At 42.4% G+C, this 27416-nt stretch overlaps 1 protein-coding gene across 2 annotated transcripts in view; it reads right to left on the bottom strand.

Annotated features, from left to right (window-relative positions):
• Window positions 1-27416, bottom strand: part of GRIPAP1 (GRIP1 associated protein 1) — a 149483-nt gene that overhangs the window by 10984 nt on the left and 111083 nt on the right. For both annotated transcript variants that reach the window (XM_040324268.1, XM_040324269.1), the window contains one exon: window positions 13067-13221. In XM_040324268.1, coding sequence (XP_040180202.1) covers window positions 13067-13221 — 155 coding nt within the window. The remainder of the gene's footprint in view (window positions 1-13066; window positions 13222-27416) is intronic.

Raw genomic sequence — 27416 nt, 5'->3', positions numbered from 1 at the left:
TCTCCTCTCCACTGTAGTTCAGGAGGAAGGTTCTGTGAAATGTGTGACACAGCAGTGCCTACTTACAGGGCATAGTTAATTTCACAGATATTACGTAAGCAAATGTGTGGGATTCTTCAAAAAGTATGTTTAGATACTTCAAAGCTGTTCAGATTAATAGGAGTAGGCTAGAATAAAAAAGGAAATTCAAGTGGAAATTAATATATGATTTTGATTATAGATCAGAGATGTGCTTTAAAAGCTTTGATTCCATGTATAGTTGGTAATTATGTATGTACATGGGTGGAGCCATCATAATTAGTTCATTACACAGAATCATGCTATGTTGTGCTTTGCAGATTATCTTATCTGGGAGAAAAGAGGGTTGATCTGACTGAGGACCCCCCGCCCCCGGTTCAAATCGGTTCCTGTACTACTTTTGGCACCTTCAGGGGCGCTTTTGATAGAATGAACCCGCACAGATATCTTTCACATCTCCCCCCGAACGTGCACTGAAAAGCGGGTTTGAAATTGTGCAAGTTGAACTCACACGACTTCAATTCCACGTTCAATGAGAATGAGGGCAAACACTCCAAGCAGCTAGAGGCCATTTGATTTTGTCTAGGATTTTGGATGCATGGGGGGCTCAGGAGAAGCAACATTCTTTTATTCATTTTTTTTTTACTCAAAATAATATGATCTGGCAAATCTAATTAATGTATAGTTTTAATTTTCAGTAGATTTATGGTAGAGCCATCATCCCAATCGATGTAGAAACAGGAAGACCCCCCCCCCCCCAATAAAAAGGGGACTATTCTAGTCACAACAGAATATATGAACTCTCAAACACAAATTGTATAAAATGGTACTTTTTTACATATCAAAAAGAGACTAAAAATAGAATCATAAAGAGGTTAGTAGCTTGTAAATAAAGCGAACACAATAGTAGTTGTCAAAACCTTGGCCAGAGAATAAATTAATGAGACATTGACGTATTTTTAAAGTAGGATTTGGATTCTTTTTCAGGAATGTTCATATAACAATAGGTACAAGGATATTCAAACTGTATTCAGATGCTTCAATGTACCACACAGAAGTGAAAGTGTGTTGCCACCTTCCGAGGAGAATGACAGAGAGAGGATCGCCACACCTGGACCAGCGGAGCCACCAACAGCAGGAGGAAGCCTCAACTTCACATTCAAAAAATGTTGGAAAGATTGCTAAAAATGGGCGTTATGGGAGCCAGTATGTGTGCTGGCGTCATCCAATTCACAGTGCTGGGATTAGCTGAAGACAAACAAAACTGAACCACTAAAGGCAGCCAGCAAATAAACTTGGTAATTTCTGTCTGGTTCAGCTTTGGCTGTCTGTTCTTCAGCTAATTCCAACATTGTGTACCCAATAACGTCAGGCTGAACTGGACGGACTTTTGTCTTTACTCAAACTTACCTACTATGAAACATACTGGCTTCCATAACACCTATTTTGGGCAATCTTTCCTTTTTTTTTGGATGTGAAATTTAGGTTTCCTCCAGCCTGTTGGCGAGCCCAGTGGCTCCGCTAGTCCAGGTGTGGCGGTCCTCTTTCTTCGTCTGTCTCCTTGGGAGGCGGCAGCACACTTCCATTTCTGTGTGGTTGTATCCCTTGTGGCTGAGTACATTGAAGCATCTGAATACAGCAACTACTATTGTTTTTCTTTATTTACAAGCCACTAATCATTTTAAGATTCTATTTTTATCTTTTTGATATGTAATAAAGTACCATTTTATACAATTTTTTCTTCTGTGAGTACAATAGTCCCCTTTTGACTGGAGGGTATTTTTGTTTCAGTTTTCATTTTAAAGATTTACTTTAAATGCACAATTAATGGCACTACTGTGAATGAGCACTTGGTGCGGTATCAGAAAAAAAAGTTAATTTGGATGAACTGATAGTGTAGATCTGTTTATAAAAACGAAAATAAAGCAAACACATTTAGTGTTATACAGGTGCTATAAATGCACCTTTCCTAATGTCTGGTCACTTTATAAGACACAGCAAGTTGTCCATGTCGCTGGTCCCATTCAAAATCCAAGCTTCAGCTGACATGGTGGGCATACTCTCAAGGGGTCTTTAGGGTTTGCAGAGATGGGCCACAGCCTTGGACCTGTACTGCAGCCTGTGGCTAACACACTCATTGCTCCATGTGCCAAGGTGAGCTCGGAATGTTGGATCCAGTGCCCAAAGTAAACATTACAGGCAAGCTCAGATCATGGTAGAATAGAAGTGTCAAGGTGGTAAAATAAATCAGATGAAAAATAGTAGGAAATTCTTCTCAAAGTGCAGAAAACTTCTGTCACCTAGGGACACTAGTAAATAAAACTGGAGGATCGCGGTGGGGGTGGGGAGCCTCTCACGCACTGTGTTTAGGGAATGGCCTTCTAGTAGATGTATTCTGGGGAGGGCATATCTATGTCAATAGTAACTGTGCTCCTAGTAGCTGCCCCTGGAAAAATGTTACAAGCCTGGTGATGACATAATGGAGTAATACAAGCTTAATAGAAGTAATACAACTAAAGCAGCAAGCCCCTCACCACTGATCCCCCACTATGACAGCGGGTGGGGAATCCTACTCCAGCACCCGCTATTGCAATTTAAAACAGAGTTCTATGAACGAATAAACTACAAGCTCTGCTGTCACTGCTCGCGATTCATTTATTCTTCCTGCTTTTCACCAATTGTCTGCCCATATAGAGGTACAGGCAGACAGCTATACTGAGTATATGCAGGAGCCTGGCATTGCACACGTTAATTTACTGATCAGGGGTGCTTTGAAGGCTCCATTGTAACCAAAAATAATAAATGCACATTGTTTAACCTGCAAAATCAAGTGAATTTATTTATTTTTACAAAAGGTGAACTTAGCCTTTAATCTGCCCTGCTAAGGTAATGTACCACTCGCACATAGGCTGACCACTTTTCTCCCCACACCTTTTCTGCAAAGGATGTGAACATGTCCATCACGTGGAGCCTTAAGTTCTGAACATGAAGGTTAAGGCGACACTGAAAGATTCTGCTTCTCCCAGCACTAGGAAAAGGCTTTTCATGTTGCTATTCCCAGGATGCAGGTTCTATGCGATCAGAAAATCAATGGAACGGATTCCTTGCACACTGGCAGCCTGAGATCTGCTTGACCTTCTCATGTCCTCCGTGTACAAAAGAAAGTAACATCTCACCACAAACAAGAGGCTACAAGTCTCCATGTGTGTAGGGACTACAGGGGACAGTCTGTGCATTATTCTCATAGACTGGAGGTGACAATTTGTATGTACTGTATAAATCTAAATAACTAAAGGCGACGCATAGGGGTTGATGTACAACAGCTGGAGCAAAAGTGGGCCTAGTAAGCACTATAAAACTCGAATCAACTCCCTATATTAGGGCTTCACTTCTCTAGCAGGGTGTAGTTTACTACCCATTAGGAGCTACAATTACAGTTTTTATCTGGAGCACAACTTGATGCCCATATCTGTCACTGATGACGGCTTACATAATTAAATATATTATATGCCAGTTGACTCTCTGTACCTGTATATTTTATTGATACACTCTGCAGTGAAAGAAACATACGCACTTCATTTCACACGTATTAATACGCAAAACCTTCTTCACAGAACTAAATATTGCAAATGTTTTTAAACACTCAAAGCCTTTCTTCTTACTTTAATTTTGTCAAGATTATAACTCACCAAAGAAGAAACACAAGCAATTTACCTTTAATTATTTTTGAAAATGATCACTGATCAAAATTGAGCAGTCAAGAGGAGCCAAATACTCTAAGGAATCTGTGCCTTTAGCACAAACATTCCAATTATGCTTGCTGAACACTGCTCTTTAGTCTATGCAAGGTGGAGGTCCGTGCAGAAATCTTCCAATGCAACTTCTCAGAGGAAGAAAAAAAGATCTAGATTTTTATTCCCCAATAGCTGTTGGACATTGATTTTATGTCTGTCTAAGGTAACATGATTTAGCACTCCTGATTTGTTAGAATGGATGACCCACTCCAGTCAAAAAGTAAGGTAACGCTATTAAGGCAATATTGTACCCATTTTTCCTCATTATATCTCAAACAGTTCATACAATCCACTGCAACTTTTGATCACGAGATCTATGGAGGATGGTGCTAGAACCAGGGAGCACACTTTGCTTGCCTTTTTACAGGCTTACAGCCAGTCACTAGGTACAGGGATCTAGACGGCAGTGCAGAAAATCAGTGCCAGAATAGCAAATGGCATCACTGAGCAGGTAGCCCATGTCCTTCAAGCAAGTTTAAATGCAATGTTTATATAACTGACGGGATCATGCTTTGAAAATATAATTTTAGCCTTAAATTGGCATAAAACCCCGAAAATCTCTCATCACATGGTATGGGTTACGGGAGGAACAATGACTCACTTCCACAATGTCTCTACCATAACAGCATACATTAGGGAAAGTATTTTTTTTACAAAATCCTAACTGCTTTATTCCTACCAAAAGGCAACTAAGAAAAAAATGAAAAGTAATAAGCTGAAAAAAAAATCACATTAAGACATTAGAATGATTAGAAAAAGGGGAATATTTATTTTAATAAAACAGACTGGATGCCGATCACCATTAATCCCTTAGATGCCATCTGGAATACATTACAGCGATGCCCAGATCATGCCGGGACGAGCATCAAGCAGTAAGGATTAGCATATATAAATGTATTATTAGCCCTTTTGCTGTACACCAGATCTTACTGCTGAGGCAGGACAATCAGAGCCAGCTTTCATGTATGGAGCTTTTTCATTATGGTTTCAGAAAACCATTACTGACATCACAGCGATGATTGATATACTTTTCAAGGAGAATTTCTCTTCTGCTGAAACCATTCAGATATTTGGGTTACCCACCTCCCCCTGTTTTCATTAGTGACAGCGAGGGGAAGGCAGTTGCATTTAAAACACTTTCTGAATGATAAAATAGACCAGGGCCACTTATCACTCATTTCCATAGGTCAAAATCTAAATATGATTGCCCCATAGCCAGTATTATTGGATATTGGAAGAACGTATGATAACTTCCTATACATGTGATTATTTTAAGCGATAGGTGTAACATTTTACAACCCACTACAGAAGAGTTTACTTTAAAGATAAATTCCGGGTATGGAAACTTTTACATAGTTACATTGGACCAGCTTGGACAAATATAACTATGCGTATACCCAGAGGTATACTTTGGGAACATTGTGGAAGCTGGAAATCACTATAGTAGACACTGCTATTACAGTGATCTCCACTAGCTTTTAGGTCCCATGCTGAATACGTACGCTGCATTCTGAACATAGAAGTCCACTTGTTTGGCACAGGTGCTATTCAGAAAACACTTTCTCAATGCATTCAAAGCATTCGCTGATTGGACAAGGTGGGGGATCAGCAATCCACCTCCCCATCTAATCCTATCAGAGAATGCTTTCAGCTCATTGTGAAAATGCAAAGCGTTTTCTGAATGGAGCCCACACCGAGCGGCCAACCTCCTGTGGGCAGCTGCTTGGCACAATACCCATAAGCTAGTGGAGATCACTGATGTAGCAGTGCCCACTACAGTGTTTTCAGCTTTCAGGGGAATCGGCTAGGTATGGTAAAAGCAGAGGTACAGTGATGGGGAAAAATTATTTGATCTCCTGCTGATTTTGTACGTTTGGCCACTGACAAAGAAATGATCAGTCTATAATTTTAAAGTTAGGTTTATTTTAACAGTAAGAGACAAAATAACAAAATCCAGAAACACGCATTTGAAAAAAATATATACCGTAAATTGATTTAGATTTTTTTTTTTTAAACTGAGTTTTATTGATTTTCAACGATTTCCAACAGAAAAGACAAGAAGGAATAAGATAGTTTAAATAGATATAGACCAGACAAGGTGTCTTCTTACAATGTAGCCAGCTGTAAAACTTGGTTAAGGCATGTAGGTCAAATAGTCAAAAACAATATATGTCCACATCAAATCCACAAAGTATGAACTTTATAACAGCCAAATCTAGATTGCACAAGTACGTGTAGTCCAATAAAGAAGGTTAGGGGAAACCAAGAGGATAAGAGAGCGCAGAGAGAGTAGTAAGGGACAAGCACCCACCACAGGGCCCCTCCAAAGACCAGGATCGCCATCTATGGATCACCTCCCCAAGTCAAGGATTCATCGGGATATAGGGGCCTCCAACAGATCCCACAGCTCCCAGACCCGATTATGTGACTCAAGGGTATTATTAAAGGAGGCTGTCAAATATTCCATTTGCTTCACATCTCTGATCCTGGAGTGCAAGTCAGACAAGGAGCATCGTGCAGCAGTAAGCACCTGAGCCAGGAGTTTTTTTTTATTTTTTTAGACAATTTAGAGAAAGAGGAAGGTGGAAGGCCCAAAAGAAAGGTTTTGGGATTGAACGGCGCATAGGAACCAAAAGATGGAATGGAGTATAGAGGGTACTGTCCACCAATAGGGGACGCTTAAAGGGCAGGACCAATAAATATGATAAAGCGTCTCCATGTCTCTACTACAGCGCCAACACTGGCGGTCGGCAGAGGGATAAATGGAGGGGAGCAGGTCAGGGTTTTGGTACCATTGGAATATATTATACTGGTTTTCTTTGTACAAGGTACAGAGCTCTTAGACGCCTGTGACCATATAAGCTGCCACAACTTCAGAGGAATGTCCTCACCCAAGGCCTGCTCCCACTTGCACATATAGGCATGCCGAGGCTCCGGAACGGAGCCGTAGCAGGCAGGTACTCTCGCAAAGCGTGTACCATGTCTAAAGTAGGAAACGCAACCTCCTTAGGATGCGCCAGCCGAGGACAAAAGGATGGGAGAACAAAGTCCTCATTCAGGCAAAAGGCCGAAACCACCTTCGGAAGCACCACCACGTAATCCTAATGGAGGATCAAGCATGGCGATATGCAAGGCAAGACTGCCAACTCAGAAACCCTTCTTAGGCCCTTTTCACACGATCAGCCCGACCAAATGGGACCCTCAATTCGTCCCCTTCCATCTGGGCGGATCGGAGGGCCTATAGAGTAGCCGTGACCTGTCATCCGTCCACTTCGCTCATTGTTGCCCGTGACTGGTTACCAAGTTGCTTAAGTGGCCCTCACTCTTGAAAAGGTTGGGCACCCCTGTGCTAATCGATAGCAATATTCTGCTCAAAAAGCATTGCGCTGACCAACATTTTAAAGGTCAACAGCAAAGAAAAACATGTGGTTGTTTTGATTAAATATATATATATATATATATATATATATATATATACAGTGAGGAAAATAAGTATTTGAACACCCTGCTATTTTGCAAGTTCTCCCACTTGGAAATCATGGAGGGGTCTGAAATTGTTATCGTAGGTGCATGTCCACTGTGAGAGACATAATCAAAAAAAAAAATCCAGAAATCACAATGTATGATTTTTTTAACTATTTATTTGTATGATACAGCTGCAAATAAGTATTTGAACACCTGAGAAAATCAATGTTAATATTTGGTACAGTATGTTTAAAAAAGAGAAAATGCGCCAACCTAAGTGCAGTAAGTGGGTATTTAATTCAAGCAATTTGCACAGTAAAAATGGCTACTCACAAAACCAGTATAAATACAGGCATGTAATGGAATAGACGGCTGGTCCGGTGTCACAGCGTGTAGTCAGCAATGCAACAGGCTAGTCTCTAATCCTGGTCCCCCGGGTGATGGAAACGAAGGTCCAAGATGTTCGGGAGCCTTTGGGGAACCCCACAGAGAACAGGAGCCGTGGATGCTGTACCAGGAGCGGCGTGCGTTCCAGCGTGGAACGCAGCGTATCGCCGTATAACCGGAAGTGACGTAGGGGCTTCGGACAGCCAATGGGATGACGCGTTTCTCAGCCTCCGCTGGTTCATCAGATCTGATGAACCAGCGGTTCATCAGATGGATCTGATGAACCAGCGGAGGCTGAGAAACGCGTCATCCCATTGGCTGTCCGAAGCCCCTACGTCACTTCCGGTTATACGGCGATACGCTGCGTATCGCCGTATAACCGGAAGTGACGTAGGGGCTTCGGACAGCCAATGGGATGACGCGTTTCTCAGCCTCCGCTGGTTCATCAGATCTGATGAACCAGCGGTTCATCAGATGGATCTGATGAACCAGCGGAGGCTGAGAAACGCGTCATCCCATTGGCTGTCCGAAGCCCCTACGTCACTTCCGGTTATACGGCGATACGCTGCGTTCCACGCTGGAACACACGCCGCTCCTGGTACAGCATCCACGGCTCCTGTTCTCTGTGGGGTTCCCCAAAGGCTCCTGAACATCTTGGACCTTCGTTTCCATCACCCGGGGGACCAGGATTAGAGACTAGCCTGTTGCATTGCTGACTACACGCTGTGACACCGGACCAGCCGTCTATTCCATTACATGCCTGTATTTATACTGGTTTTGTGAGTAGCCATTTTTACTGTGCAAATTGCTTGAATTAAATACCCACTTACTGCACTTAGGTTGGAGCATTTTCTCTTTTTTAAACATATCTTTCAGAGTCTGCTTCTACCTCCGGATTTTGCTGCCACTATAGTGCTATTGGACTTATATTGGATTATTGATCCATTGACTTATTCATTCATTATGTTTCAATTTTTGTTATTGACATGGACCATATGATATATGTACTTTTTTATTATTGACTGTGCTCTCCTGGTTTTTGCGCCATCTATCTATACATATTATTTGGTACAGTAGCCTTTGTTTGCAATTACAGAGGTCAAACGTTTCTTGTAGTTTTTCACCAGGTTTGCACACACTGGAGGAGGGATTTTGGCCCACTCCTCCACACAGATCTTCTCTAGATCAGTCAGGTTTCTGGGCTGTCGCTGAGAAACACGGAGTTTGAGCTCCCTCCAAAGATTCTCTATTGGGTTTAGGTCTGGAGACTGGCTAGGCCACGCCAGAACCTTGATATGCTTCTTACAGAGCCACTCCTTGGTTATCCTGGCTGTGTGCTTCGGGTCATTGTCATGTTGGAAGACCCAGCCTCGACCCATCTTCAAAGCTCTAACTGAGGGAAGGAGGTTGTTGCCCAAAATCTCGCAATACATGGCCCCGGTCATCCTCTCCTTAATACAGTGCAGTCGCCCTGTCCCATGTGCAGAAAAACACCCCCAAAGCATGATGCTACCACCCCCATGCTTCACAGTAGGGATGGTGTTCTTGGGATGGTACTCATCATTCTTCTTCCTCCAAACACGGTTAGTGGAATTATGACCAAAAAGTTCTATTTTGGTCTCATCTGACCACATGACTTTCTCCCATGACTCCTCTGGATCATCCAAATGGTCATTGGCAAACTTAAGACGGGCCTTGACATGTGCTGGTTTAAGCAGGGGAACCTTCCGTGCCATGCATGATTTCAAACCATGACGTCTTAGTGTATTACCAACAGTAACCTTGGAAACAGTGGTCCCAGCTCTTTTGAGGTCATTGACCAGCTCCTCCTGTGTAGTCCTGGGCTGATTTCTCACCTTTCTTAGGATCATTGAGACCCCACGAGGTGAGATTTTGCATGGAGCCCCAGTCCGAGGGAGATTGACAGTCATGTTTAGCTTCTTCCATTTTCTAATGATTGCTCCAACAGTGGACAATTTTTTCACCAAGCTGCTTGGTAATTTCCCCGTAGCCCTTTCCAGCCTTGTGGAGGTGTACAATTTTGTCTCTAGTGTCTTTGGACAGCTCTTTGGTCTTGGCCATGTTAGTAGTTGGATTCTTACTGATTGTATGGGGTGGACAGGTGTCTTTATGCAGCTAATGACCTCAAACAGGTGCATCTAATTTAGGATAATAAATGGAGTGGAGGTGGACATTTTAAAGGCAGACTAACAGGTCTTTGAGGGTCATAATTCTAGCTGATAGACAGGTGTTCCAATACTTATTTGCAGCTGTATCATACAAATAAATAGTTAAAAAATCATAAATTGTGATTTCTGGAATTTTTTTTTTTGATTATGTCTCTCACAGTGGACATGCACCTACGATGACAATTTCAGACCCCTCCATGATTTCCAAGTGGGAGAACTAGCAAAATAGCAGGGTGTTCAAATACTTATTTTCCTCACTGTATATATATACATATATATATATATATATATATATATATATATATATATATATATATATATATATACACACACACACACACACAATATTATATATATATATATATATATATATATATATATATATATATATATATATATATATATATATATATATATATATATATATATATATAAATAAATAAAAGGATTTGTTTTGTCATCTACCCACCCTTATTTGCCATGGGTCTTTCTTTTCTCCCCTTGGTCTACTAGTAATATTTGCCCGCAGTGGTAATGATGACCCTTTTTTCCCTTCTATTTCCCCTTACACCCACCAGCCTAGACACACTCCAGATGCACGACTGCCTTCAGTATTCACTTAGCAAGTGACAACTCAGGAATAATACACTTTTCAGAGAATTCTTGTTGCCAAATTGAAAAACATTTTCACAACCGCTGAACAAATATACAAGCTAAAGGCTATTTTTAAAGATTTGCTTAAAGTTGTTCTTTAGCTGCAATCTTGCCCTGCAGCAGGTGTTAGAACCGTGGCCTTGTATATCCCACATTACCTTGCAGAGCAATTGAATTCCCCAGCATACTTTGCAACACAATTCTCAGCACAGCGAGCAGGGCAGGGTAGCGGCACACAGTAATTAGAGCAGCACAGCGTGCAGAATGGCCAGTCTTACCAAAAGCGGTGGTGGAGAGAGCGCCGGAGTGATTGTGTATCAGCACATTGCAGCAATGGTCATTTCTGCATATTGATTACAAGTCTTGCTAGATGAAAAGACAAATATTGCCTTGGTGGCTTATTTTCCGCAGAGCTCTCACAGGGCCTGGTCTTCAACTGTTTTTTTACAGCTACCATAGAAATACAGAAAGAGACAAGTCTCACTAAATATACCCCTATTGTGGAAATTGTTCCAAAGAAAATCTGTTATTGCTTTTTATAGCAAGCATTAAATTACTTTTATTTTATACTTTATACTGTATTTCATTGGTGGCTGTAAGCAGTAAGAAAATGTTATTGTTTTTTAAAAAAATATTACTTCAGAGTAGAGGCAGTGTCCCCAACTTTCCCATAATGTGTTGGGGTCAATGTACGCAGTAGCACTGGACCTTGTGGGTAAAGGTTTACAGTTCCCTGGTTTGATGAACCCTTTGGAAGTGTGGCTGGAGTGTGGGCGGATGAGCAGCGATGTAAAAAAAAAAAAAAAAAAGGGGGGGGGGGATTTTAGTCAATAATCTTGAATTTATTGGTAAAATATATACAAGTACAGCCAACATGTTTCAGGGTTCTCTTCATGAGGACTAGAATATTAAGATGATGTTTAGTGCATGATGTGCTGTGGAACTGAGATTATTTGCTCCAAACTGAAGTGAAGCTGTAGGTTGGTGCTTAACGTGTAAGGATGTTTTCCAAAACTTCCATAATCTATAGAGCATGCCTAGGACTCCTCAAATCTCCTTTGTTTACTGCAATATGTTGGCCTCCCTGCTCCATAGAAGGTTTGTAATACACATATGCCTCTGAAGGACTCTGAAACCCCTGCTTGTAAAGTCACTATGCCTCATCCTTGATGATGGATGATCTGCCTGTATCTCCAAGAATATTAGTAAATCCCTACCTTTCTCAGCTTGTTCGTAATCCCCTGACTTAAAATGCGAACAGATTCCCTGTTTTTTAAGGGAAAAACTTGCGCGCTACTATGTTCTAATTTTTAAGCAAATATAAACCATCAGCCTCCAGTGAATATAGTGAAAATAAACTCAGAAAAAAATATATATAGTACATGTATAGTGACCGTAAATTGGCTGCAACCACTTAGTAGTGTACTCAAAAACCACTGTGTAATAAATGTAAAAGAAAAAGATGGGAATGGTGCGCTCACTGGTCACGTGACTTCCTCAGGGATCACGTGACCAGTGACGTAACCCTTTGGGTGGAGCCTTGTGAAGTCAGTTCCGGTGGTGTTTAACGGAAGTATGATGAGGAGGCCTGTGTGTCACTACTCCCATTGCTTTTTACTGCGGTTTTTATCCTTACTAGTTTTTTTACTAAATAAATTTACTTTTCATTTAGCAATATTGCACTATGGCTGTTTTGTTTCCTTTGAGCACCATTTATACAAGAAGTGCCAAGTTCCTTGGAGCGAGACGTTTCCTCTATATATGGAATAACCCAAGATGTTTTAATGCCAAGTTTTGGACGTAGTTCTTAGTCTTCGTCTGGAACCTAGATGCATTTACAGATCCATCAGCAGGATTCCTTATCCGACTATCTGATGAGCCTTGTTTGACCTTTGGGTCATTGCTGGAGGTGAGCGGCCAATTCATAAATCTAACAGTTGATGTTTGGATAGATGTTTTATCTGTTTTTTCTTCTATCAAGTTATTCTTATCAGATTTTTGCCTTTATATGAACTAACTCCTACCATTGGGCTTTAGTTGGACTTTATTCACATTTATTTATTTCTTTGTATACTCATCATATTCATTCTTTGAATATATTACTTTATGGCACATTATTGAATAAGCGCGCCATTCCCATTTTGTTTTCTAATAGATTCCCTGTGCCATTCCTAATGTTAGCAGTCTCCTGATTTCTCCCAGGATGTTGAGAAAACCTCTGTCCTTCTCAGGATATTAGCAATACTCTGTGTCAACCAGGATGTTTTTTTTTTATCTTGCTTCTATACTAGGAAGCTGTGGTATCCCTGCTTCTTTTAGGATGCTGAATGGCCCACTCTACCCTACCAGCATGTCTTCCATATCCTCCAGCTAGTTGGTGGGCACCAAACATGATGGAAGAAACTTTACTAGCACACTTTTTGGAATATCTGCAAAGTTTCAACATTCTGGCTAGCCTCTGCATTCTTCCCTCTTATATGAAAAGGCAGCAAGAAACAAAAACGGCAAAACCCTCCCCAAGCCAAACAAGACAACTTCTGATAAATTTAGGTCACCCACCTTTTGAAGGTGCATATTCTTGGTCAACTGTTCCTCCAACATATTCTGCAGCTTCTTGTTCATCTCCCGCAGGTTTTCATCTCCCGGTTTCACTAAATCTCTCAGGACACTTCCGAGACTGCTCCGGTCTGCTTGGCCATGTGTGGCTGACACATCTGGGGGTGAAAGATTTGATGACAAACTTTAGATTAAAAATATTAGACAAACTAGACAACGTGAGTATGGAGGTTGCCACAATTTAAAGTACAAATTGCTTAAGGCTGAATGGTAAAATGGACAGGAAGAGTTAAAACTCGGGTTTCTACATTAAATAATGTTTATTGTGAAACACTGAGAGCTTCTTGAGCCGATGAAATGGTAGGGCAGAATGGGAAGCCACCCGAAGGCCCGAGAGTTATTGGGCTGTTTAATTTTGCCTTTCTCTAGTATGTACCCAATTCTTTAACAAGCTGGACCAAAGTCGTATTGTTATATTGTATATCACTGGTAGAGCAATGATCTCATTAATGTGCTGCTACTCCTTCAACGTCCAATCACAGGTTGGGGTGAATTCAAGTGCAGACTGCACTACTCATATAGTGTAGTCTATAGTGCTGGAACTGGCTATAGTGTCTGATGAACAGTCATGTCTGCATCACAAGGTTGATTAAACAGAATTCTAAATACCGTATTTATCAGCGTATAACACGCACAGGCGTATAACACGCACCCTAACTTTACGAGGGAAGTTTCAGGAAAAAAAACTTCCATAGCCCCCTGCGTATAACACGCAGGCACAGTTCACCCTCTATTTTCAGGGTCAAAAAGTGAGTGTTATACGCCAATAAATACAGTACTTTCAGCAGGTAGAACAAATAGATTTAGGAAGTTAGCAGTGCACAGTTATTCATATACTGTTGTGATCACATTTTGATCTCATAGCATTTTCCAAAATAAATAAAAAGAGCCCCTTGAAATACAACCAGTTGATCTGAACTGGGCAAGTTATACAGGTACACCAAGTGGGACTCCCACTAGAGAAGGTCCGGGCATTTTAACCAAGGAGGAGGTCACAGGGCAGACCCAGAACATCCCAGAGTGAAAGAAACTGCTCAGCCAGGAAGGAAAAGACCTGGCACCTGCCACAGGGAAAAATAAATCTCAACCAGCCAGTAAGAGAAAGTACATTGGGATTATGTGTAAAACTGAGAGAAATATGAAAACTGCCACACCGGGTACAAACACCAAGCTTGTCATTCATTTTCCTGCATTTACAATGTCCATGAGTGACTGGCCAAGCATGCAGCAAATGTAGCCTGAAAAATCTGAACTCCTGCATACTTGTTCATGGTTATGATTTACTAGGATGTGAACGCAGGATCAAGATGACAGTCCTGGATCTTAAAAATAAGATTTGGAAAAGTCAGCCCCCTTCTATCCCTTATAAAAGAAAATACATACAAGGCCTGGCCAAAAGCATTTAAATGAAGGAAGAACTAAGGAATTGTACTATGGCGTGGGTCAGGCTTATGCGACATGAAAAAGATGCAAACATGTATAGATTTCCTATATGGGTGCTATAGGACAAAGTAAATCCATCTTCATGAAGCAGGTCCTTGTTGCAGTGATGATCCCAGGCCCACAGTGCCAGAACCCCATAAAGAGTTCATTCAATTCCTTGGCAAAGGCGCAGGAATACAGCAGTGATGTTTTGATTGAAATGTAAATTATTCAGGTTTTTATAAAGTGGATCCATTTTCTTAGAGTGTTCAGCCCTCAGCAGACTAAGCATGGAGCTCAAACCAACCCCCCCCCCCCTCTACCACCTCCCAATTTCTACGTCCGCTGTATCCTCCTCATGACACACCCCCTCACCTCTCTCCACTTTATGCCTTAGTAAATAAAACATCAGCCAATCTTCCTGCAGCTAAATTATTCACACCTTGCAGCCCCCCACTTGCTGACGGCCTTAAAATTCACCAAACACGTCATGTCCTTTTACACTAAGATTGGGTAACAGGACGGACGGGCATCAGAGAAAGAAGATTATGGCACTGAAATAACATAAGAGCCGACCAAAACCTGCGTGCACACACTGGGGTGAAGCTGTAGAAGGAAAAAAGCACAGTGAATCTTGCATTTGACTAGGAAGGGGTTAAATGGCCCAGAAAGGCAACTGGTCAGGCTCAGGTTGTAAGAGCTGAAGTCTCTGAGATCTGATGATGATCCAGGACACACAGATAACCAGAAACTGTGGGATCCATATTGCTCTCTGCAACAAGCGTAAGTCAGATTAGCAGGCAAAGAATTACTTTCTTACGCTAACCAGGGTGGCAGCAAAATCAGCAAGCATCCAGACACATTATAAAATCACTATGTTATCTAATCTGCGCTAGACTGCCTTAAATCCCTGAGAAAAATCACCTCCCATAAACTGGATTGGCAGCGATCTGCAGAATGATGCTTAACTCCACTCCTGCCAGGGCCCCGAACAAATTCACTTAACTCCACTCCTGCCAGGGTCCCAAAAAAGATCACTTAAAGGAGTTGTAAAGGCGGAAGGTTTTTTATCTTAATGCATTCTGTGCAATAACCTTTTGTGTGTATCAGCCACCCCAGCACCCCCTAATTACTTACCTGAGCCCCATCTCTCTCCAGCAATGTCCACGAATGTCTAAGCCATCCGGCACATGCCTCCTGACTGGCTGAGACACAGCAGCGGCGCCATTGGCTCCACATGGCTGTCAAAGTCAGTCAGACAATCAGGAGAGAGAGGGGATGAGGCAGAGTCTGGGCTCCATGTCTGAATGGACACACAGAGCTGTGACTTGGCTCCAGTGCCCCCATAGGAAGCTGCTGACTCTGGGGGCACTATATAGGAGGGAGGGGCCAGGAACAGCAAAGAGGGACCCAAGAAGAGGAAGATCCGGGCTGCTCTGTGCAGAACCAACTGCACAGAGAAGGGAAGTATAATATGTTTGTGTATATATATATATATATATATATATATATATATATATATATATATATATATATATATATATATATATATATATACATACATACATACATACATACATACATACATACATACATACACACACACACACACACACACACACACACACACACACACACACACGGCTCAAAATTTCAAGTCCTGAGCTACTAGCCAAGCCTAAGAGTTACTCGCCACCTGTTGCCCCACCCAACCCCTACCCAGTCCCGTCCCTAAACACGCCCTCTTAAATTATATCATGAAATGACACTACTAAATGTTTTATGCAGAATTACCCCAGACAATATACCAGAACTCTACTTCTGCCAGGGCCCCAGACAATATACCAGAACTCTACTTCTGCCAGGGTCCCAGACAATATACCAGAACTCTACTTCTGCCAGGGCCCCAGACAATATACCAGAACTACTTCTGCCAGGGCCCCAGACAATATACCAGAACTCTACTTCTGCCAGGGTCCCAGACAATATACCAGAACTCTACTTCTGCCAGGGTCCCAGACAATATACCAGAACTCTACTTCTGCCAGGGCCCCAGACAATATACCAGAACTCTACTTCTGCCAGGGTCCCAGACAATATACCAGAACTGTACTTCTGCCAGGGTCCCAGACAATATACCAGAACTGTACTTCGGCCAGGGCCCCAGACAATATACCAGAACTCTACTTCTGCCAGGGCCTCAGACAAGATCACATAACTCTACTTCTGCCAGGGCCCCAGACAATATACCAGAACTCTACTTCTGCCAGGGCCCCAGACAATATACCAGAACTGTACTTCTGCCAGGGTCCCAGACAATATACCAGAACTGTACTTCTGCCAGGGTCCCAGACAATATACCAGAACTCTACTTCTGCCAGGGTCCCAGACAATATACCAGAACTGTACTTCTGCCAGGGTCCCAGACAATATACCAGAACTGTACTTCTGCCAGGGTCCCAGACAATATACCAGAACTCTACTTCTGCCAGGGCCCCAGACAATATACCAGAACTCTACTTCTGCCAGGGCCCCAGACAATATACCAGAACTGTACTTCTGCCAGGGTCCCAGACAATATACCAGAACTGTACTTCTGCCAGGGTCCCAGACAATATACCAGAACTGTACTTCTGCCAGGGTCCCAGACAATATACCAGAACTCTACTTCTGCCAGGGTCCCAGACAATATACCAGAACTCTACTTCTGCCAGGGCCCCAGACAATATGCCAGAACTACTTCTGCCAGGGCCCCAGACAATATACCAGAACTACTTCTGCCAGGGTCCCAGACAATATACCAGAACTACTTCTGCCAGGGCCTCATACAAGATCACATAACTCTACATCTGCTGGGGTCCTGAAACAAACTCACTTAGACCCCTTTCACACGGAGGCGGTTTTTAGGCGCTTTAACACTACAAATAGCCTCTGCAAACCACCTCCCATTCATTCCAGTGTGTCTTTTCACACTGGGGTGGTGCGCTTACGGGACGTTCCAAAAAGTCCTGCAAGCAGCATCTTTGGGGCGGGTTGGGAATTGCTGTATTTAGCACTCCCAAAACAAATTAATGGGCAGTGCAGAAAAAAAAAAAGGGAGTTTTTAACACCTTTTTTGGGTTAAAGGCACACACTAGCGGCCGAAAACGAGTGTCACTTTAGCGCTAACAGTCAGCGCTTTCAGTGTGAAACCAGCCTTAAAGTGACAGTAAACACACAATGTTTGATTTACATTATCCCTTCTCTTTCCGTATGTGGATGATGCCACTGTTTTTTAATAAAAAAATAAAACGAACATCTATGACCCAGCTCTTTGCCAGCCTGTCTGCAGCGAAACATAAGCAGGAGGGGCTTTTAGTCCTCTGCTGCTGGGCACATGTTCAAAAAAAAAAAAAAAAAAAACAGCCTTTGGGATACAGAGTATAAATAAATATTTAACCACTTAAGGACCGGAAAGATTTGCCCCCTAATGACCGGGCCATTTTTGCGATATGGCACTGCGTCACTGACAATTGCGACATTGTACACAAAAACAAAATGTATGCACCCCCCCCACCCCCCCCCCCCCCCCCCCCGGGACTGATTGGGGAAGAGAGATCGCTGTTCCTAAGCACTAGAATCAGCAGATTTATTTCTCCTCCCCTGTCAGAACTGGGATCTGTCTGTTTACATTGACAGATCTCTGTTCTGGCTCTATGTGGAGCGATCGCGTGTGGCCCCCTATCACTCTTAAAGTGGGTGACGTTCACCTACGGTGATTCGCCCAGGAGAGCCAACCTGCCGCAGTATATGGACAGCGGCTGGTCCTTAAGTGGTTAATATCAATTAAAAATAAATCTTTATTATTTTTGGCAACAACATGTGTGGGCTAATTTCTGCCAGTCACAGACTGTCACGTCCCTCCAGCCTATGTCTTACAATAACTCCTCCTTAGGGAGGTGGAGGTGAAGCCTCTATCAATCAAGATGTAAAATTCAGACTCCATTGTGTTGCTGGTTAGTGGGCATGGAGGAGGGAGGGAGGGAGTAATTTACCACTTTGTATACGCCCACATGTGTGACTCTATAGTCACATGGGCTGCATAGGGAGTTACTAAAACTGGAGTAGTGCAAAATCTGGTGCAGCTCTGCATAGAAACCGATCAGCTTCCAGGTTTTATTTTTTTTGGTCAAAACTTAATTACTTGACAAACATGCCCCTAGCCGAATGACGGCTACAGGGCGGTTCGATAATTCTGGGCGGGTGTATATTGACGTCCTCCCAGGAATGGTTCTCCCGCGCGCCCCCATTGGGCACGCACATGGGACCATACGTGACCCCTGGGTCCAGAGGACGCAGTGCATTACGGTAAATGGCCGCTCACATCGACCGTTTACCACATGATCAGTCCGTCAAATGGAGTGATCACATGTAAACAAACTGGCATGATATCTGGTTCCTCTCTCCCCTCTCCGTACACTGTGAACGGAGAGGGGAGAGACATGATGCAGCAGCGCTGTGGGCTGCATATGTAGTGCGAACAACGCTGCATAATGACAACTGCAGCCTCAGCCAGCCAGCCATCCATACTCCAAAAAGCACCACTTAAACCGCAGTAAAGCGCTGCTAAAACAAGCTGTGCTTTAGCGCCAACGCGGCCCCAGTCTGAAATGAAGTGGTTTCATAATTATCAACCAGCTGCTGCACCTGCAAAGCACTAACAAGGAATACTGCTGGGCCTGCATCTCTTTAGATGTGATTTCCTATTGGGTGTGTCATCAAAAATTACATTGCACTGCATATTACAGAAAATTAAAGCGTTGCAGTATGAAAAGGAAAGGCAATTTTCAATAACATACGCTATATTATTTATTATTTTTTTTACCACAAAAGTGGAGTTGCCCTTTAATTAAACAAGTTGAAGTTGGAAGCTGAATGGCTACCATGCGCAGCTGCACCAGATTCTGAGTGCTCTAGTTTTAGTAAATCTCCCTCTCACTAAGTGACTGAATATGAACAGCATGCAATACAGCATTTATTGATGTTTGTTTGATGTGGGTTTAGTGACACTTTAATGCGACTTCTGCCAGAGCCCCAGAAAAGATCACTTATCTTCAATAGACGTTCAATATATCATCACTTAACTCCCCTCCTGTCAGAACTAAGGCCACCATCACATAATTCCCTTCTAGTTAGCAGTCAGCATAGCAGACCTTAAAGGGTCACTAAAGGAAAAAAATGTTTTTGCTGAAATGACTGTTTACAGGGTATAGAGACATAATAGTTAACTGATTACTTTTAAAAATGATTAAAAATAGATAAAAAACAATCATATAATGTACCTAAAGTTTCGTTCCTTTTTGCTGTTGTTTCCTGGTTCTCTGATGTACAGAGCCAGAAAACCAATAGAGGGCAGTGATGCTTTGTCTAAAACCCCTCAGCACCAATCCAGTTTCGTTTTACAAACAGTAATCACACCTCCTTGATTAGTCACCACAGTGAGAAATCTCCCAGTACTGTGGTGATCAGGAAACAGACAACCAGGAAGTGTCCAGAACAGAGAGAAATTACAGCAACATCAAAGCAAAAACCTTGGACTGCAGTAAGGTAAAGGAAGCTATTTAGCTAAAAAAAATGTTTTCCTTCAGTGACCCTTTAACCCTTCTCATGCCAGAGCCCAGCACAGCCTCATTTTCCCTTTCTCTTACCGCAGCGCAGTATAGCACCATTTACCGCTCTCCTACCGCAGCCTTTACTTTCTCCTACGATAGCCTAGCACAGCATCATTAACCCCTTGCCGACCAACCCATGTACATTTACTGCGGGGTGGCGGCTCCTGTGTGCAGGATCACGTACAGGTAAGTGATTTTGCACTTCAAGTCTGGGGCGTGCACGCGTGTGATTGGACAAAGCAGGAGCCAATCAGCAGGTCCTGTGGATCGTTCCCGAGAGAAGCAGAATGGCAGTCTGCCTATGTAAACAAAGCAGATCGCAATTCTGTTAGTAGGGAAGATAGAGATCCTGTGTTTCTGCTAAGCAGGAACACAGATCTCTGTCATCCCACAGTTAGTTAGAGCATCCCCCCACACAGTTAGCAAGCACTCCCTAGGGACACATTTAACCCTTTGATCGCCCCTGATGTTAACCCCTTCCTGCCAGTGTCATTAGTACAGCGAGAGCGCATTTCTTTTTAGCACTGATCACTGCGTATTGGTGTCATTGATCGCCAAAAAAAGTGTCAGTTAGCGTCCGATTTGTCCACAGCAATGTCGCAGTCCCACTATAAGACTATAAAAAAATCCATTAAAATATCCCATAGATTGTAGACGCTATAACTTTGGAGCAAACCAATCAATATATGCTTATTGGGATTTTTTTTCGTAGCAGAATACATATTGGATCAAAATTGATAAAGAAATTTGTTTTTTCCCCCTTTTTTTTTATTGGGTATGTTTTATAGCAAAAAGTAAAAAATATTGTTTTATTTTCAAAATTTACATTTTTTTTGTTTACAGCGCCAAAAAATAAAAACCGCATAGGTGATCAAATACCACCAAAAGTAAGCTCTATTTGTAGGGAAAAAAGGGCATTCATTTTATTTGGGGAACAGCGTCACATGACCACGTAATTGGCAGTTAAAGTAATGCAGTGCCGTATAGCAAACAATGGCCTGGTCATAAATCTTCTGGAGCTGAAGCAGTTAAACACCTAACTAAAGCTCAGCACAGAACCATTTACCTCCTCTCCTACGCAGAACATAATTGCTTACCCCACTCCTGCCAGAGCCCAGCGCAGTATCACTTAAACCTTCTTCTGGCAAGCCCAGCACAACATCACTTCCCCTCACCTGTCAAAGCCCAGCACAGCATCTCTAGCACCTTGCTTATCATAGCCTAAACATTTAACTCACACTTAACACTTGATATGCTAGAATAAATTATTACTCAACGATTCACATGCCCGAGGCCTGCATCATTTAACCCCTTACCTGTCAGAGCGCAGAACATCACATCTTTATAGCTCCCTACCAAAGCCAGGCCAATTCATCACTCCAATGTGTGCCAAGTCAGCAAGAAACCACCCGTGTTTACAGTCCCAAGAGGGCCAAGCAGATGTTCAAGCATCTCTGCAACTGTGACTAGGAAAAAGGGGGACACCAAAGAGCGATACTCAACCTTATGACACAATATTACCTCAGAGACTGAACAAGGGTTGGCCAGTTTATATGAGGTGCTTATGCTTCTGATTGTCAACATCACTGATTGGCCAAATCTGTCATGCTTTAAAGGTTTAGTGCTCTGCTCTGAATAACTAATGTATGCATCACTAACTCCACATCTCCATCTCAACCTGGCCGCATGAGACGGGCTCCTTTCACTTGGCTGCTATTGTAGGAATACAATTCTCAGCATAACCTGGGAGAGGCCTAGTGACATCACCAAGAACACAATCGGTCCATTTATGGAAAAATTTAATAACAATGCAGCCTATCTATTCTCTAGAGTAGTGGTCTCCAAACTGCTGCACGGGGCCAGATGTGGTCCTTTGCTTGTTTATATCCAGCTCTTGGGGCACTATTCCTTCCACAGACACCAATGATGGGCCACTATTCCTTCCACAGACACTAAAGACGGGTCACTATTCCTTCCACAGACACCAAATACGGGGCACCATTCCTCCCACTGACTCCAACGATGGGGCACTATTCTTCCTCCCCCTAATACCAATGATGGGACACTATTCCTCCCCCTAATACCAAAGAAGGGATGCTGTTTACTCCCACTGACACCATGCCATTTTCTACTCCCGGCCCCCCTAAATTTTGCTTAGAATTGCATTTGAATAGACTGCTGTACCTGCAAGAAAAAAAGAGTCACTGCATCTTTTTAAAAATTCAGCCGCAGGAAAATCGCTTGCCTTTGTAGCATGCAATTTCCCACACCTGGAAAGGCTCTGTACTTTCAGATGCGAAGGGGTGTCATTAAGAATGTCTGCAAAAGAGTAGAGCGTGTTGGCTGCGGGTGCAAGCCTTGGTGAGATTTACACGCTGTCCTGCAACCACACAACAGTGTGAACTGTTGTGTTAAAACATTGTTGACTACAGTTATGATTAAAACGGTTGTACGTAAGATGGTTACAGTTCTGTCTTCAATTATGTACAATTAATTCATTGTAAACTTGTTAAAACCAATAAATATTGAAACATAAAATAGTAGTCAGTCTGGTCAGTGACACTGAAAATGCACTCTATCCATCAGAGGATGGTGACATCACTGCGAAAGCACCCGGGTCCATTTTGGCAACATCACTGTGAAAGCACCCTATCCATTTATTAGAGGATGCTGACATCACTGCGAAAGCACCCTGTCCATTAGAGGATGGTGACATCACTGTGAATGCACCCTCTCCATTTATTAGAGGATGGTGACATCACTGTGAAAGCACCCTATCCATTTATTAGAGGATGGTTACATTACTGTGAATGCACCGTGTCCATTACAGGATGGTGACATCACTGTGAATGCACCCTCTCCATTTATTAGATGGTGAAGGCACTGCGAATGCACCCTATCCATTTTTTGGAAGATGATGACATCATTGCGAGCGCACCTTATCCATTCAGTAGATACCAGTGCTCTCACAGATGCACGATGCTTGTTTAGTAAATAATAATTGATAGATTTTCTACCACTGTAAAAAGAGACACAAAATGAGTAAAGGAAAATACTGTAACAGGAAAATATAATTTACAAAAAATGTGAAGCCGTTTTTGCTGAACCCATCAATGACATTGCTATATTTTAAATACAGCACCAATTCAAAGATGCCCTTTTCCCTACATAAACATCTCAAGCACAGACAGAAAAAAGGCAAGCGGAGTGACTTTGATAAGTTTTTAAGTCAAGTTGTACAGGAGATGACGCTACAGCAGTGGGGAGAAGATGTAAGAGGATCCAGTGACAACCCAAGGACGGATAGTGAAAGGAGAGCCAACATGAGCTGGGAGGGGTGGAGAAGGATGATGATGCCAAGGCGGGCCCGGCAAACAGGTGGCATAAGGAACAGCAAGCGCTGGCATTTCACCGACATCCGCTCAGACACCCACGATGCCTGGCACTAGTCAAGTCAACAGCAAAAGCTGCTGAATTTTATCAAGATACAGTTCATTGGCATAGATATATAGAATTACTCATGTCGGTGGAGGACAACCACTTTGTTTTTTTGGGTCTCAAATGCCAAGTTGGTCTCCTCCTAAGGGTGACACATGACATTACTACAGTGTATGTCTATCCTGTACGAATTTTGGGAGTTTATTTGGTACTTTTAGAGAAGCACTGGCAGTTTCACAGTCACCAGTCTTCAATAGCACTAGATGAATCAGTAAACAGCACCAGCTGAGCCAAGAATGCCAGCAGTAAGGGTAGCAGAAAGCTGCTGTGTGCTCTGATTTATAGTAACTCTGTCAACTATAAAAAAAATAGAGATTGTAGCAGGTAGGCGTAAAGACACAAACAGGAGCACATATCGGCAGCAGCTAACATTTTCCAAGGCTACATACTGGACTGTTCTGAATGGGCAAAACTTCCGGGCATCATTAGAGCTTTCTCACATCCGTACATCCCTAATGATCGATAAAAGTGAAAGGCACTTTAATTTACAGCTCTACAAATCACAGTTATCTGTACTGGATGTAATGCCATAAAAAGTGTATTTAACAACGTTTACTCCTTACAATGGGTAGACAAGATTCCAAGGTAACACTGTCACTTGAACACTACTAAACTGTAGTCTACTGTACATCTTATGTTTAACATCAAAATGAATGCAGTGCAACAAATACCAGAGTTACAATCACTCACAACTCTAGCAGCATGTCAGGTTTAGGGTACAGTACGCTGAAACAGGATTTTTGCACTCATTTTTTTGATATCTGAACTACTGAGGGACACAGAGGTCAAGTTATACTTCCTATAGGATTGGATAGTGGCAAACAAAGCCCAGGATAATCCCTCCTACTGGCAGTGTGTGTGAAAATATTGCGCAAACTTATAAAAGGTGAAAAAGGTGGGCGGCCAACACACAAAAAATATTTGTAAAGGTATTGTGTAAAAAGAAGTGTAGCGCCAATATATTTCAACTCTACTTTGGTAAGAACCAAAAGGAGAGAGATAATATAAGATTGGAAATAATCCAAATGTGTACTTAACACCGTGAGGTGTAGTGACAATTATTTGTAATTGAGAATTTTGTAAATCCTTCAAAATTAATAAATAAAACTTGTGAAGTGAAAATAAACACCTATAATGCAAAAATAGTCTGTGAGACAAATATTCCTGTGTGGATGTTAATGTGAATGTGAACCTCAGAGGATCAACATGCACCTGTTGCCAGTTAAGTCCTGTTAGGGACTCAGGAGAGAGATGATGGTACTCTCAAATAAACACACACTACAGCAATTAATCTGCAAAGGCAGGTGAGCTATAGGTTCAAAACAAGTTTTTTTGGGGGAACATCTTAAATCATATGGGATGATATTAACTTCACATAAATTATATATAGTCCAATCCCCTGTTGGGAATAATGCATATATATAGTCCTTTTTGATTGTATAAATATCCTCAGTAGCACGCTTCAATCAGACTTTTACGAGAGAAGAAATAACTGGGTACTCTTACCAGAACACGTTGACCCACTCCTCATCTTACGATGGGTGGGTCTCCAAAGCTTGTACGGGCCGATTGCCCTCTCTGGTTACCCTTGCGATGTGATTTCTCTCAAGGCCTCTCCAGCTTTATGTGGTCTCCAGATAGTGGTTGGTGCAAGATTATACTCACAGACAAAAGGACACAGATGTTCTCCAAAAAAATTTAGGTGATGGAATCAGTGGTTGATCACAACAGAGTATGTGGAAAAAGCAAAAAAAGAGAGCTCCACATAGTGTAAAAAAGTTACAGTTTTAATGAAAAAACTTCAAACTTGTGTCACTGAAAAAAGTGAACACACTGGATAAAATAACACTTTGAACAAAAGTTTTTTCCAAACAAAGTTCAGCAATAAAAATCAAAATCAAAAGTCCAACAAAAAATTGTAAAATCCAAGAAAACCATGCAGCAAACCAAAAAAGCTTTCCAATCCAATAAACGGACAGAAAATATCCACAGATAATGCAGGTGATGGCGGTATGACCTGTGTACCCGGTGTTTATTTTCACTTCACAAGTTTTATTTATTAATTTTGAAGGATTTACAAAATTCTCAATTACAAATAATTGTCACTACACCTCACGGTGTTAAGTACACATTTGGATTATTTCCAATCTTATATTATCTCTCTCCTTTTGGTTCTTACCAAAGTAGAGTTGAAATATATTGGCGCTACACTTCTTTTTACACAATCCCTCCTACTACCAGCATCCCTCAGTTTTGTATCAAAGTAGTACTGGGAGCATGATCATAAAGAGGGGTTCGACATTGTCCCTTAATGCAGGGGTCTCCAACCCCCAAGTCACAGACCGGTACTGGTCCATGGCCTGTCAGATGCCAGGTCGCACTGCCACTGGGAAGAGCCACATCAGCAGCCAGCGGCGTTCACCTTCCCGGGGCTCCGGTGTGCCGGCTCTATTGAGGAAAGGCAGCGTGAGGACGGCCTGCTCCAGCACTGCTGCAAACAAAGGCACGATAGAAGTCTCCTTGATCGGAGCTTAGAGGGGGAGTCGGAAGAAGGAACAGGCACCTAGCCACACGCACACAGCCAGGTCTCTATATGAGCATCTGGTGGCAGGCTACGGGTGGCAAATGGTAATTTGCATCTGGTGGCAGGCTACAGGTGGCATGTGACACGGCACATTTGATGGAAGGCTACAGGTGGCAAGTGACAAGCTCAGGGTTCCCACTGATTAATATATTACAATGTAGTAATATAAATATTGTGATTCAATCATCCTGAAATCATATCAAGCATGGTGTCGGGATGATTGAATTCCCATGACAAATCACCCGTCCCCAAATTCGCCCATCAACCATGACTACACCCAAGAGATCTAGTAGACTGCGCTATGAGAGAAAAGGGTGTGTGTAAACAAATCCTTGAGACCATAGGCTTAGATAATTGTCTGCCTGACCCACCTATAGATGGTTGGAATGAGAAACCAAAGCACCCTTATGGGATCCATCTGGGGTTACAACAAAGTAATCAGTTTTTCTATAGGAAGCAGTAACTGCAAGATGGAATCTTGCAGCCAATGACAAATTTAAAGTAAATTTTCTTTAGTGAACTACAGCAGGACAGAAAAAAAAAAACTAAAATTCCTATAGGGTAGAGATAGCTAGACACATATCTCAGGTGGATGTGTATCACATACACAGTGTCATGGTAGCTTGACGCGTTTCGCGGCATTAAGCTGCTCATCAGGAGCATGTTGTGTGCGTGTCTGCGAATGGAAATAAATAAAGGTAAGTAAGGTATATCCAGGTGGAATGGGGGGAGAGGTGATGTCCCCCAAGAAAACCCTAAAGGGGCAGTAACTTACAGCCAAGCATGTACCGGAGGGCATAGTGTGGAGGACCAAGGGCCACCCCGAGGCATCAGGGTCGGAAGCCGAGGGGGCATAGCACGGAGAGCAACGATAGCACCACTGCAGGCAGGTTAGGGGCGGGGGAGGTCCCGTAGATCCTCCTAGTGTAAAGAATGATAAGGACTAAGAACTAAAGAATGAAAAAATAATAAATTGCAAAAATATATAAAGTGCAGGTGAAGGTGAAGAATGAAGGGCCAAAGGCAAAGTGAGAAAAGACAAACAAACAAACACAGGTGAAGAGGGAATATTGATGTAGAAGGGAAAGTTAAAGGGAAAAATTAAAAAGGATAAAGTAAAAAGAATGGCGATGGACTG

This window comes from Rana temporaria, chromosome 9 (genome assembly GCF_905171775.1).
Source record: "Rana temporaria chromosome 9, aRanTem1.1, whole genome shotgun sequence".
NCBI lineage: Eukaryota > Metazoa > Chordata > Amphibia > Anura > Ranidae > Rana > Rana temporaria.
The sequence above is the reverse complement of the archived record's forward strand: the minus strand, read 5'-3'. Positions and strand labels throughout refer to the sequence as shown.